The sequence below is a fragment of the Liolophura sinensis genome, chromosome 8 (assembly GCF_032854445.1).
Source record: "Liolophura sinensis isolate JHLJ2023 chromosome 8, CUHK_Ljap_v2, whole genome shotgun sequence".
In the NCBI taxonomy this organism is placed as follows: domain Eukaryota; kingdom Metazoa; phylum Mollusca; class Polyplacophora; order Chitonida; family Chitonidae; genus Liolophura; species Liolophura sinensis.
In genome coordinates this window covers 44,518,682-44,533,625 of record NC_088302.1, presented here as the reverse complement: position 1 = coordinate 44,533,625, position 14,944 = coordinate 44,518,682, and the positions used below count along the sequence as shown (strand labels likewise).

Sequence of the window (14,944 nt, the reverse complement as noted above, 5' to 3'; positions counted from 1 at the left end):
ACCAGTAACACGTCGTAAAATGTTAACCAAGAACACTACAGCCTATACTATAGTTGTGTACATAGGCGGTCACCACAGCTAGAAACCGTCAAGAACTGAAAATCTTTCCGAGTGGATGGTGGTCGTGGTTGGGAAGGTGAGGCTGGGGGAGTAAAGATTATTTTATGGATGAGAAAAACTTCAATGTATTCAAACTAATGACAGGTGTACGTTTTGATAACGTATAACATGTCGGATCGAGTGATATTGATAGGTGGCATTTTCACGCTCGTAGCCGTGTGGAGAAACCCGTAACTCGATCTGTTTGTCGATTTTAAACGCGAATATAAAACCAAAGTTTCAGTAACTTACCAGTCTGATTATCTTCAAGCTGGTAAGCGTTTGCCAAGTTGTTCCAAAGCGTAGCTGAACAGGGGCAAACTTGTATAAACTTTGGCTTTCCCGGTTCCCGTCGATATGTGAAATATGAAATCTTCCGTGGAAATCACGGGAGTGTCAACCAATCAGATTCCCGTATGCAGGAACGTCATCTGTGATGTCAGAGGACGAATATTTTCAGATTCTAAAATTAGAGCAAGTTGATGAATATATCCAGCCAATGACATCACCAGTTTCTGGCCTCGTGATCTGCGCATGATGCATTTATTCATGTTTATACGGCAGAAACGGAAACTAACGAACTGCTACGAAACGACGAACATTTCGCGTCCGCCATGATTGTCACTGGTTAAAGCTGGGAGAAAACCTTTCTCTACAAAATATCAGGGTTTCGATGTAGATTTATGTCTTCTTCTTGAAGTTGCTTAACCCACTGGACTGATGATTCCCGGAGAAAAAGAAATGAAGTCGTCTTCATCTGCCCAGGGGCGTCCACTGACGACAACGATGAATTTTCCTAAAGACAATCTTTTCACAGACATTCACAAACGGCTCCGTCTCCTTCCTGGTTTACAAGGCTTGAACAGCGTGTCACAGTTGGAACAGTCTACTCAAACACCCGGCTCTGCCTCACCCTTGGATCAAGTCCGCAGGGACGCAGAAATAATTGCTACAGATGTTGTTCATAGCTTTGGCCGAGAAGATGAGAGAAAACCCCCAAACCGATATTGTAAGACAATGAGAAGGACTGTGCGGGAGCTCTCTGACAGGCATGACGTCACATTCAAAGGGATGGTAACCAAACTCAACATCAGTCAAGAAAACGCCTTCCCCACTTTTGTCAATGTGGCTGATGAAATTTTCATGGATGGTAAAATCAACTGGGGCAGAATAGTGGCTGTCTTCACGTTTGCAGCTCGTCTCAGTCAGTATTGCAGAGAAAACCAGATGTCAGACTATGCCGACAAAATCGCTCTGTTTGCTGGAAAATATGTTGGCAACAAATTGGGTCATTGGATAAATGATAATGGTGGCTGGGTAAGAAATGGTCTTATCATTGTTCTGTTTGTTCAGTATAGGTTGTTGACAGCATCGTCTTTGTTAGGCCTAAATGTTCTCTGTGTATGTAATCCTTTGAAATTATTTAAAGCTGTAAAGGGCCTCCATGGCTAACGCAGCACAATGATGGAGGGAGACTCTCACGGATGCGGTTGCAGTGAATTAAAGTCCAGCTGTCTCACGCTTAGACAACCCACACACTTTTTTCAAGGCAGGTGATTTTTTTGGCTTAAAGCACATTCACTGACTGTCATAAAAGCCAGGCTTAGGTTTCAAACCTAATGTTTCTTAGCCCAAAGCTAAGCTGGACTGTATGTAACGCCCAGCTTCGGTCATATGGACTTTCAAGCAGACAATTTTACTACAAAAAAACGGCTCAAATCCTACCTTATTTTTGCTATCCACCAACTACCTAAAACGCCTGAAATGTAATATGTTCCAAGCCAGCATTAGTGAAGAATCTGTCAACAGTAATCCTGCCGTTTAAACTTTTGAATCAGACAACTCAAATCAACGCCTGCCATGTTTGCAATTTTTTTTTCATAATTGTTCAGGGTGATGGGCTGCGAAAATGTTATCCCACCCAACATTCTGTTATTTGACAAAACATCCAGAGCAGCCATGTTTAAGGTGGATCAAAAGGTGTGGTTGTTCGATCCTAAGGTTAAAATAGGGTAATAGCGTAAATTAACCAATAAATGGGTAGGATCATATTACATCACAGTGGCACATCCTAACCACACGTTCAAACTGAGGAAGTGTTCTGATGACTCACCCATAAAGTCATTGATAAATGCTAAACGGCTTAAACCACACGTTGATAAGCCTGGTGGTGAACAAACACTCACAACAAACGATACAGATACTGATGCCCAGAAGACCGAAGTCACAAAGGGCAACGACATAGAAAAGATACATAAAATGAAATACTTTTGAAATGTAAAAAAGTATGTTAAAACGAGAAAAGATCAGGTAGAGGACTCGTGGGAGTGTTCGGAAAACATTCCACAAGAACTAAGGCAAACTTTTCATGTGTCCAGGATGGCGTCAGGTTGACAGCGAAGAAAACCTGATTGGCTAAAATACTTTATTTAGTAAGAAATTTGAATCTGGTATCAGGCAGGGATGGCATAAGTTGCGCCTGCTTCCAGATATGCTCACTACTATTTTTCCCAAACTCAGTACAACACGCCAGCCGACACATCGTGTCATAGTGCTAACAGGATTGATCACCCTATATGGTGTAGTTTACCATTCCCTTGTTCAGTTCTCTAATCTTTACCCTCTTTTCTTTCGCTTCAAAGGAACATGTGGAAGTATTCGCAAGCTTATAGTCATCCTGACATGGCTGCTAACCAAATTTGGCTTATCCGTCGCTATAATACCAGTGCAATGTCCAAATTACGGCATTGTGTTTCAAGATATAGGAACTATTGCCTTTGCGCAAGATTATTGGATGCATACTTACGATTTTAAAATTCCACAGAAGGAGATGATGCAAAACTTTCACCTGTGTAGTCAAGAGCAAATCATTTCACACATAAATGCTCTACGGTTAACTAGCAGTCATCTGTTTAACCGAACAGGTGATCAAATTAGTTAGTCGATCCCTGAAAAATCCCAATGGAAGAGGGTTACAACAAAAAGATCCTTATTACCATTTACTGGATCTCTATCCAAAACTCTTTTCGGCACTGCGACTGTCAGTCATATGAGGATACTTGAACAACATATTGAATCTCTCAGAAATAAACATTTAAGAATGATTCACATAACATAACATCATCATAATCATTTTCTCTCTTTCATAAGCCAATTAACCATAGACTGGGAAATGCTGTCATAGGAATTCATGCTAATTCAGAGATGATTGACGTTTTACAAGCATATGTGACTAACTTACAAAATTTGGAGGATTTGTTGGTAAGCTTAACTACAGAACTGGCACATCAAATACAGAGAAACAGTGACGTACAAAAATATCAGTATCGGTTAGGAATTACATAAATATATTGATGTAAAGAATTATTGTATGATTCTATGTTCATCAGAACATATGAATAAATTGTGTTATCAGTTAGGTACTACACGTATATATTAAAGAATTATTGTATGTTCATATGCGTATCAAGTGGGTATACACATATGAATTAATTGTGTATTTTTGTATACCAATATGGTCTTATTTTTAATAGTTAAGATGCGGAATAGGTGTGTATTATTTTGTCATGCTTAATGCGTAAGACTTATTAATATTGATTTATTAGGTACATTGTTGAAATCAATGCAAGCCTGCAGGCCTCGCCTTAATTTGGGTTTGTTTAATAATCAGTAGACCTGTGGTTACCATGTCTAATAAAACGGTGATTAGAGATTAGGCCACCATAGGGAACACAACACAAGCGTAACCTGAAGGGACACGTTGTGGTTGACAGCTGTACTGGACAGCCAACAGTGAACACTTAACTCACAAACTGGGCTGCTCAATAAAGAGTGAGTGAGTGCTTGGGGTTTAACGTCTGCTCAATAAAGAGAAGAACCAACAGTCAACACGCTGTTTTCCCTTTAGACTATTATACGGAACACAATTCTGTTCACAGGGCATGCAAGAGAATGTTGGGTAGGATAAAATTTTCGCGGCCCAACACCTTCACCTTGCCCGAAGTCAAAAACAAAAATTCAAAACATGGCAGACATTAAATTGAGTTGCCCGATTTGAAAGTTTGAGTGGCTGGATTATTGTTAAAAGATGGTTCACCAATGCTGGCTTTGACCTATTACATTTAGCAAAAATAAGGTAGGGTTCGACTTTTTTTTTTTCAGTGCAATTGTCCGTGTGGAAGTCTATATGACCGCAGCTGGGTGTTACAATAGCAACGTCCACTTAAGCTTTTGGCTAAAAGTTCCGTGACTGTCATGGCACTCAAACTTACCTTCTTTAGCTCAGTTGTATTTAACTTTCTGGTTCTAGATGACAGAAGTCAGATGGCAGTGTGTCATGTAAGGTGAAAATCACAATTTACAGTGAGGTTTGCAGGTTATCAGCTGTTGTTTTAAGTTGATTGACCCATGTCAGAGTTTGAGGTATAGTGAGTACACCAACAGTAATTATACTTACGCTTGTTTCAAGAGGTGTTCTGAATTATATATAATAGTACATTACATTGACAATCGATACTATCTTTCTGTCACATGACACACTTCTTACCTATAGAAATTGTTATCAAATTTACATTATTATCTCAAAAGTGTTTTTGTTAGATAAAGAATTTAACCAGTCCGAAGATTTAGTGAGCAGCTGGCAGTACAGTGTATATAAGTGTCACTATCTCAAGAAGGACAACTTATCAATGAACTTTGCTCATATATGGCATGTTCCTCATACTTTCAGATCTCAATGTGGCCAAGAGTCTGGCGATGGCTTGCAGAAAGACTCGACAGGCTTCACTCAAATGCTTGGCTGCATGTTGTGCACATCAAAGTCAAACTGTACACATGGAAATATTGTGATGATATGATTGCATTGTATGAGTGGACAATAGGCAGTTTAGTTCACATGTAGCTCTCTTAAGGTCCTAACTATCACATTGAATTTTGCTGGTGTTTCTCTTGATCAGCTGAATCATTTTCCTGATAAATTTTCAGCACACACAAAAGGTTTCTGGTCTCTAAATGAAAATAATATCAGTCAGAAAATACATTTGCCTCTTGTCCTTGCAAACCGCTTTGAGGGTTCAGGTAGTTACTTAATATTGAAAACTCAGTTCTTGGTTCTGATGTGCACTGGAGATTACTATACATCATCATGTGGTGTTTATATGCTATCTATGAACAGAAAGGGAAAAGAAAAAAAATTTTTGGCAGGGCAGATTTTTATAACATTTTTTTAGCTTACATTTGTCGCACGATAATTTGCATGTCACTATTACCATACAATTTTCCAATATGTGCGTTTATCATACATGTACAACATCTTTGTGAAGCAGAGCCCTGGACAGTGGCTCGTTTTACAAAGCGCAAAAAGGCCTACGTTCACGTAACTACCATGACGATTTAATACCTACAGTACTGGTCGCCATGGAAGTTAAGTGCACCTAGTGTTATGTGGACTTCCTGAATTGGGCCCTCCTCATTCATTAATATTACTCACCTGCTCAAGGGAGAGAAAAATATGTTTCATTTTGAAAGTAAAACCACTAGTTTCAGCAGAATTTAGCATTTAGTAAGAGTTTCAAAGCCATTGAGATAGATGTGGATTTTTTCTTCACTGTTGTTTATTATTGAAATTAGTCAAACACAATGCATAATAGTTAGTCAAGACCTGCAGGATGTTAACATAGTGTTCCACTTTATATTGAACTTTTCTCTTGTCTGTTTCATTATAGGAGGCCTTTGCAAACTATTTTCCTGAGCAGGGAGTTCAGGATGAGAAATTTTGGAAGGGTCTTGTGTATACAGCAGTCGGACTTGGAGCTCTGGCCACTGTCGTCGCTGCAAGATAATTACGGACCAACAGATTCATAATCCATTAACTGGATTAATATCTCTGAAATTTAAACAAGGCTATTTGCTTCACAGTTACAGATTTTCTTTACTCCACAGCTGATTGTGTTATGTAAATAATTTCTTGGTATTGAACAGTGTTCTAAAGTGGACAGCCTGCCTTTCTATTTTGTATACTTTTTGGTACGTGAACTTGTACATAGCAAAAGGGATGGATGCAATAAATAATGATTAAAAAGCTAGTTCTCATGAATGAGTGTGTGATAAAAAAATACTGATTAGTTCAGCAGTGATAAAAAGGATACCTCATGTTTTAACTATAGTATGACACTATCAGCTGTATGGACTAATTTTTTTTTTGTACTTTGTGAAAGTCATGGCTTGTATTCTGTTTGTGTTTATTCATCTGAACAATTTATGATATCTTCATTTCAGGCTTATAGGTATAAAATAGTTTTGACAATCAATTGTCCTCTGACCTCCATTGCAACATGCTGAGCACATGCACAGGGTTGCCATTGTTTAATTTGAATCTGTAACAAGCCTGTATTACTGGCTATGAAAATAAAAATCCTTTGTTTATCCAGCCAAAAATGTGATTACAAATCAGTTTATTGCCTCGCTCAACAAAGAACATGCTTTGCTTATGTCGTACCCTGACTGCCGGCATCAGGATCCTATAACAAGGAAAGCAGTGTTTTTTTTTTTTTCTTTTTTTTTTTTGGATTGGTGTTTTACGCCGTACTCAAGAATATTTCACTTATACGACGGCAGCCAGCATTATGGTGGGTGGAAACCGGGCACAGCCCGGGGGAAACCCACGACCATCCGCAGGTAGCTGACAGACCTTCTCACATACGGCTGGAGAGAAAGCCAGCATGAGCTGGACTTGAACTCACAGCGACCGCATTGGTGAGAGGCTCCTGGGTCATTACGCTGCGCTAGCGCATTAACCAACTGAGCCACAGAGGCCCCGAAAGCAGTGTTAAACAAAATGTTAGGGGTGGTATCTCAAAAAGTACTGGATGTATTGATCTCAGGGTTCTCACATGTGTAGAGCACATATTAAATATGATAAATTACTTAATTGCCTGGCTTAGTGTATTGTGTATTAAAACCAACGATAAACAAAATGTTAGGGGTAGTATCTCAAAAAGTACTGCATTTAATTGAGCTCAGGGTAGCCTTAGTGGATCGTGTATTAGAATCAATGTTCAACAAAATGTTAAGAGTTGGCGTCTCAAACAGTACAGCACGCATTGACCTGATGTATACATGCGTTTAAAGCTAAATGACGCAAGGTGGATGTTCCAGTGCGGTTGCTCTGTGCATATTAATTACCGCAAATTACCCAATTTAGGATTTGACTAGTATTGGGCTCAAGTTTCGAATTCAGGCAAGCTCTTTGGTAGCTTTGCTGCCAAATTTAAGTCTGATTAAATTGTTTCATCTTTTCTGCCTTATCACTTCCTAGAAAGGTGATGTTGAATTGGGGATCGACTATTCCAAACCATAAGTTTCTGGGCCTAGACAGCACCTCAACCCTTACAGAATTAAGGCCGAGTTCATGAAAACTCTTGAGTCTTGTATTGAGTATTAGGCATAGGTTGTACATTTTCAGTCGACAACATTGTAACATCTGTAGACGGTAGGCCTATATGTTAAGTTTTAAATGAAACTTTAATATCAGCAATTCAAAGTGGTTAATTTAGAGCTAAAAGAATAAGAATACTCAGAGTTCAATATCTACATTTATATTAGCTAACAGGCATGAGATTTTTTCCCAGTTATCAGAGTAACTATTGCAATGCTGATTGAAAACGTGAGAAACTAGTTTATTGTCACAAAGTCCTTTTAAGGGTCTGAAGAATGTAGCGTTTTGTATGAATTCAACATGCCGAAGTCACTATTCGAAGTCTAACTTTAAAGAATGTACAGTTTGGTTTCTTTACAAATTTAGTCGCCCTTTTGCATGTAGGTTTTGTGCAAAACCCAGCAAGACGAATGTAACACCCGTTTAAATATTTGTGACATCATTGCCTAGTTTGCGACCGTACTTCCTTGGGTCCTCACGCGTAGGCTACACGTAGCCGACAACCATGAAGTTGATTGGGGGAACGGTTGTGGAATCGTGTTAGAGACCTGTAATTATATGTAGACAGACCGAGATTCCTGTTTTTCCGTTTATTTGTTCTTTTTAGAAAAATGATAAAGCTTTTTAAAGTGCTAAAATGACCTTTTTGTCAACCAAATGTCTCATTTCGCATTTTGTCACAAAACGGCAGCAGTAGGCTGGTGTTAACTCATGATCAAGACAAATAAAAACAGAGTATCGTCGGAGGAAAGTGCGGAGTTGGTTAAAAAAAAGATTAGGGGTGTTAATGTAAATGCCATGTATGACTCCAAGGCAAAATCTCAATTCATAATTCCTTAGTAATTTCCAATAATTGGCCCAGTAGTGTACCGTTTTGTTGCATTATATATGATATCGTATATAAAACAACTACCCTGTGGAGGGTAAAGGTAAATGCATTTCTTAGAGCACTGATAAATTCTATCTCTACATAAACGAGAAGTAGCTGAAATGTTTCACGATTCATATACATATACCAATGACAATTTCCTCAGAGTGAGTATGCTGTGTACACTAAAAAAAATTAGTGTCAATTTTGAGAGAAAGTTTGTTGTCTGGGTGCAAGAATGTATTCTTTAAGTGAACATAAAGTCAGCCAATAAAGCTGAATTAATCGCCATTTTGCCATGCTGTAGCTATCTTAAAGTGACGTCCACAAAACCCAGGAGCCATCGCGTACAACCGGTATTGAAGAATGTGACAATGAGAAAATACAAACAGAAAGCCCTGGTATCCAAACCAAAGAGTATCAGCTTTGTTCTGTGTTCAAAGGGCCGATGTTGTAGTTTGTCGCTCGATTAGGGCGATATTCGTGGATACAGGCGTCGTGTTTTTGGCGGTCCTGCGCGTCCTCGTCTGCATGGGTGCAAGTATTTGCCCGAGCTAACTCTACCGGTTTCAAGGAATTTACCAAACATAGCAGGACCTTCTGATTGATAACTGGGTGTAAGCATTTGCCCTTGCTGGCTGTACCGACTTAAGGAAAGTTACCGAACAAAGCATGGCCTTCTGATTAATATTAGACTCTTTAATTAAGATTTTGGGAAGATATTTTCCAAATAAATCTGACTGCTAAGGACAAATAATGCAAAGTCACAATATTTTTCTACAAGCAGTGACTCTTCCGATGCGGTTTTCTTACTAGCTCACCCTGACAAGTTACTGCAGCATCCTGCCATGCAACATGTACGCATTGTGACACGAGCTGTCGTTCTCGGTTCCCTGCTCATAAATGTGTGGTCCAAAATGCACCAAAATGTGTATCTGTCTATCCACTACAAGAAACCACACCGACAATCGACAGCTAATAGGCTTTTTGACTTGACAGCCAATTATCACGTGACGCTTTTAGCGCTAATGATTGACCAAGTAAGGGCTTATACAACATGGCTATTCGAAGAGAATTGTCCGTCAGTACCATATCCCCAATGCTGAACTTTCAAGATCTGGGCTTTCAACCTATAGATTTTTTTTACATACATTTCTGTCATAACTGTCCTACGTAATTTTTTCAATGTATATACAGTGGCAGGCTTTATGTTCACCTTAAATACATCACGCATATTCTATTAATTCAACATAAACATTCTATTAGACTAACAGGATATTGTGTTTAATTTGACAGAATATTGCTACAATAACAAAATACATCCTTCCATCAACCGGACAACAGAATTTCTGTTAAAATTAACATGAATTTTTAGTGTTTGGGTGTATGCTAATATATGGATATATTCATGAGAATAAGGGTTTCCTTTCCTGTCAGTTATACAGTCCATCAAATGACTCCTAAAAGTTGCTAATCCTTAGAAAGTGAAATGAATGGGTGACGGTATATATGAATGTAAACTAAGGTAAATGGAATACAAACGTGACCAAATGAAACAAAACATTTTTTTTTGTCAATGTGAGTGAAAATCTATCATTGGCAGTATGAAAGCAACATAGAGGACATGTATGGAGCTCATCAATACGATCGCTGAGTTCAAGTCCAGCTCATGCTGGCTTCCTCTCTGGTGGTATGTTTGAAGTTCTTTCAGCAACCTGAGCATGGTCGTTGGTTTCCTTTTGGCTCGGTCCGGTTTCCTGCGGCCATTGTAAAAGTGAAATGACTAACCGGTAGGGCACAAAATCCCCAGTCAAATAAAATAAGCCCTCTACCAAACACAAATAAAGGATGTCAGCATATGGAGATGCACGTCACATTATTCAGTAAATCCTTTTGTTGGTCCCCTATAGCCCTACACCTTTACCAGATGAGGCTATACAGGTTTATACACACTGTATACCTCGATCGCGTGTGAACGCTACGATTTCCCGAGCTTCACCTCGACAAGTTTCAGGCGATGTGAGGTGGTGCGGCTCAAAGGTGAGAGCCCAGCTGATGTTAGTATACCTTGCATGTATGCAGAATAAGAAGTTATGGGGAGTAGATCGTTGTCGAGTGGATATGCTTGTCTTTCAAAGACTAGGACAAAAAATCCTGGTTTCACTGTTCGTGCATGGAGCTTGGTGACAGTTGTAGCGGGCGACGACATTTCGTTGAAGTAGTAATTTATAACTGGATCAAGGAAGGTTGCACAAGGAAGTATTGCAATAATAGGCGTGGATATACGCTGAATACGTTTCGTGGATTATGACCGCGAGTGGTAACATGTATATGTTGAAGGCTTTGAGCTGTGCCAATTGTACTGTCTGGGCATTTGTTTGGATAAAAGTTACATGTGTATCTAGCTCAGCATGAAAATGCAGTATACATATACCTATACATATGTTGTAGAACAGGAAACAAGTGTGTTATTAACTAATATTTGTGACTTGGTTACATAGGATTAACATAAACTTCTATATATGTTAATCGTTGGTGTGTGATTTTCGCGAAGTGAAACAATGTGATATCCAGTTATGATGTTATAATATTGTGTAAGCTGATCGCTTTTATACATGTTTGCCTCCAGAGCCTGAATGCTTGGAGAGGACCTAACCACATAATTTATATATAGGTGAAAACATATAGATCGCTCTCGTTGGCCGATCAAATTGTAATGGCTTCTGTTCGAATAAGGTGACAGCTTTTGTGTAAGATGTGTTGTCGGATAGGCCTTCTTGGAGAAATGCCGTGGTTTCTCACCTAACCCGTCTCCTCAACGCATGACACGTTATATCTTTACAGTAATATATCATGTAGACAACGCTGTTTTAGTTTTAGTGTCTTTCATCTCTTCTATGCGAAGGAGGTTGATCTGGACACTAGTATATATGCGTTGTGTAGATTCGAATGACTCAAAAATCCCATGAGTAGGCCATATAAATGTATCCCTGTATTTCATGAAATATATGGGAAAGGTAAACTGTAGACATAAAATGCATTTGTTCCACAAGAAAAAAGTAGACTAAGCTGATTATGACTGAAAATTTTTGCGTAAAAAGGGTTCGCAAAATGTTGACAATTTTCCAACAGGCCATCTCGCCAATGGTCTTCATTGGAGCGCACTTTGTTAATTGACATTGAAAATTCGTGACCCTGTCCGTTGTCTGCATGTGAGAATAAAGTCATTTATCGACCGGTTTTTAATTTAGTATCACAGATCAGTTCCCCTTACCCCGAAATAAAATAAAAGTATAAAGCACCGAGGTGCATATTTCGAGACATTCACAATCAGATCTATACATTGTATATGACTGCGTGCATATCCAAAGCAAGAACGATAACTCTGAAAACATTAGCTTCTACATATATACATTCAGGTTGTGAAGTGTATATCCTCCCACGCTACAACTGTACTTTGACCAATCAGTATATAGATAAAATTTGATATAGGTTCCCTTAACATTGCACTTTCAATGACGCTGTCGGGATTTTGTAAGGACTATTTTTATCTATAGTACTTGTATGATGTATGAAAAATAAAACGTGTTTGCACATGACAGAATATATCGGTCAGTGCACATTCCATAGTGTCACTCAGGACGTTATTTAAACAAAATCTGTCCAACAGGCTTCAGTTCGGCAGATATACTACGGGTACCTGAAATGTCGCCTAGGTGCCAATATACATGTAACTTCCACCGGAAATCATCTAGCCATGCAATGAGCAACGAAGCCTCGTCGTGATGAAATCATTTCCCCCCTATTGATTTTATTGTCATCAGGTACAGTAGGGCCACCGAGCGAAGAGCGGTCGTTTCCTCCAGGTTCTCACAGGTTTCCTCCACCCGTAAACTCTTGAACGCGGACACATTGATGAAACATTCTTAAACCATCAATAAAACACCAGTAGTCTATGGTAATTAAAAAGGTTCATGAACAGCGCAACTTTCTCTATTTACCCCAAATAGCTCAAGTTTCAAATTATTGCCTTTCAGCAAATATTAGACTCGTACCTGTACTTTATGGTTTTAAAATGCTAAAGACATGAAAGTTTGAAAGAGTTATAAATCGGCCCTTCTTATAAACGAAGTTTATTACCGATTTTGAACGGTTACACGGGTACAGAGAGGTAATTCTTTGGGGTTATTCTAAATTATAACAAAAATTCTCTTGGAATTGCACTGATCGATTTTTTGTCAAAATCTCCTGTATAGTCTCTTCAAATAATATAGCCTTTTTATTACTGGACGTAAAATTTCACCCCCCCCCCCCACCTCCCGCCCAAAAATAACCATAAAATATGACTTTTGATACTGAAAATTATAATTTCCGAAAATCCTCGAACACACCTCAAAATATCTTTTTAAGAGAAATATCGATATTACACAAAATGATCATTGACGACATTATAGATCATTTACATTATATATAGCACTTTCATTATCCAGCCCGTTATTGTAAGATTTAATAGTTGTGAACTGCACATTTACGACAACTTTGAGTATACTCCGGTAGATACGGTTCAAGTTTCCTGAATGTCTGCCAGTAAGGAATTCAGATTTGCTGTGTATATATATATAGGGTTTGTACTGCATTCTCTCTGTCTTCGACACTATAGAGTTTGTGTTGTGCTCCCTTCGTGTGATTTTGGACAATATCTGGGGTTTGTACTGTATATTATCTCGTGCAGTATTGGGCAATATCAGGTAAACTTGTGCTGTAATTCTCCTCCTGCTGTCTCGAACAGTATCGAGTTTGTGCTGTATTGTGTCCTTGTGCTGTCTTAGGCAATATCAGGTAAACTTGTGCTGTATTCTCCACGAGCTGTCTCGAACAGTATCTGGCTTGTGCAGTATACTCTCCTCGTGCGATTTGGGGCAATATATTGGATTTGTGCTGTTTTTGTGCGGTCTTGGGCAAGATGGGGTTTGTGCTGTATTATCCGCGTGAGGTCTAGCCTTGGACATAGTGAAGTTGTAATGTATTATACATTTAACTTTATTATATTTTCATTATAATTAACACATTTGTCTGTATATGTTGTAATGATTCGTAACCGGAAATAGATTTGAAATGTGACCATGTTACGTGGGATAAACGGACAGACCTTTTGACTTAAATCCAAATGGAACGTGGCAAGGTCAGTCAGCAACCTGCGGATGGTCATGGGTTTCCCCCGGGCTCTGCCCGGTTTCCTCCCACCATAATTCTGGCCGCCGTCGTAAAAATGAAATATTCTTGAGTACGGCGTTAAATACCAATCAAGTAAATAAATTAAATTCAAAACTCTTTCTTGGTATATGGCTGGTTATTATAGAAAACTTTTCTCTTACTGATTTTCAGGATCAGTATGTATACGCGAGTACATTCTATTCAGCCTCTGAAGAATAAATGTAAAATTTGATCAAAGCTGATTTGAGGTAATAGACATAGGTAACTGCTTGGTATTAGGACATCCGGTGATTTACCTATCTTCTTTCAGATGTACGTTAACAATAAAATCTTTTTAGTCGCTAGATCCGACTTTGTATTGAGTGTGAGTTTCACATGGATTCTGTTCTAGCCCCTCTACTGGCTATATTGCAGTTAAGCCTTATGGCGCAAGTAACGGCTCGTATAACAAGAGTGCCACGTGTCGAACTCAAGCTTTCACAGACTCGGCTGTAACTTTTAAACTCAAAGCTGATATGTGTAGCAGGGTATTATATACGCGCTATCTACGTCCGGGCTGGAAGGAATTTGCCTTTAGACTAGTGATAGAATCGTAGACTTATAACCAAGAGATGGCTTGTTCAACTCCCAAGCTGGTGAGCCCAGTGAGATTCAGTGGATTTCGCCAAGGATTCACCTGATTTCCCCCACATCTACATCCGAGCATCATCATATTTTCGCAGTAAACCCCAATCAATCAATCAGTCATTTATTTATTTACCTTTATATTTATATACCTTTATATTTATTTGATTGTTTTTTAACGCCATGCTCTTTTTCTCTTATACAATGGTGGTCAGTTAGTTTGTGGTTAGAGGAAACCTTGGGTATGAAACACCGATCTCTGGCCATGAGGAGCCTTTCTCGCTAATGGTAATTCGGAGCAAGACTAAGTAGTCTGTTGTTCATCCTTGCCATTTCCACGACGTTTTGTGGCAAATAATGATGTACAAATTCCCTATCCAAAACCGGGTTTGAACTCGCACCTCGTATGACCTACGTGTGTGTGTTGCGAGAGGAGGGGGGGGGGGGGTGTAGGGGGTAATAATCTACAAATTCCCTATCCAAAGCCGGGTTTGAACTCGCACCTCGTATGACCTATAACGACTGAAATCAATCAATCAATAAATACATGTTTTAAATGAAAATACGTCAGGTGTACAGTTCTGTATATATTCGGACTTGACACAGCCTTGTGTATATTCTATTCTGTATTTTTATCAGTTTAATTCATTTACATTGATGTACAATTTAGAATACGAGTCCTACATATACAAGAGTATATATAG

General features: G+C 38.9%; 1 protein-coding gene across 1 annotated transcript; it reads left to right on the top strand.

Moving 5' to 3' along the window:
- Positions 1-678: 678 nt before the first annotated feature.
- Positions 679-6,528, top strand: LOC135472862 (bcl-2-like protein 2). The gene is made up of 2 exons (XM_064752569.1): positions 679-1,416; positions 5,823-6,528. Exons 1-2 carry the CDS (start codon positions 820-822, stop codon positions 5,937-5,939), a joined length of 714 nt encoding a protein of 237 aa, XP_064608639.1. The 5' UTR covers positions 679-819; the 3' UTR covers positions 5,940-6,528.
- Positions 6,529-14,944: the final 8,416 nt, after the last annotated feature.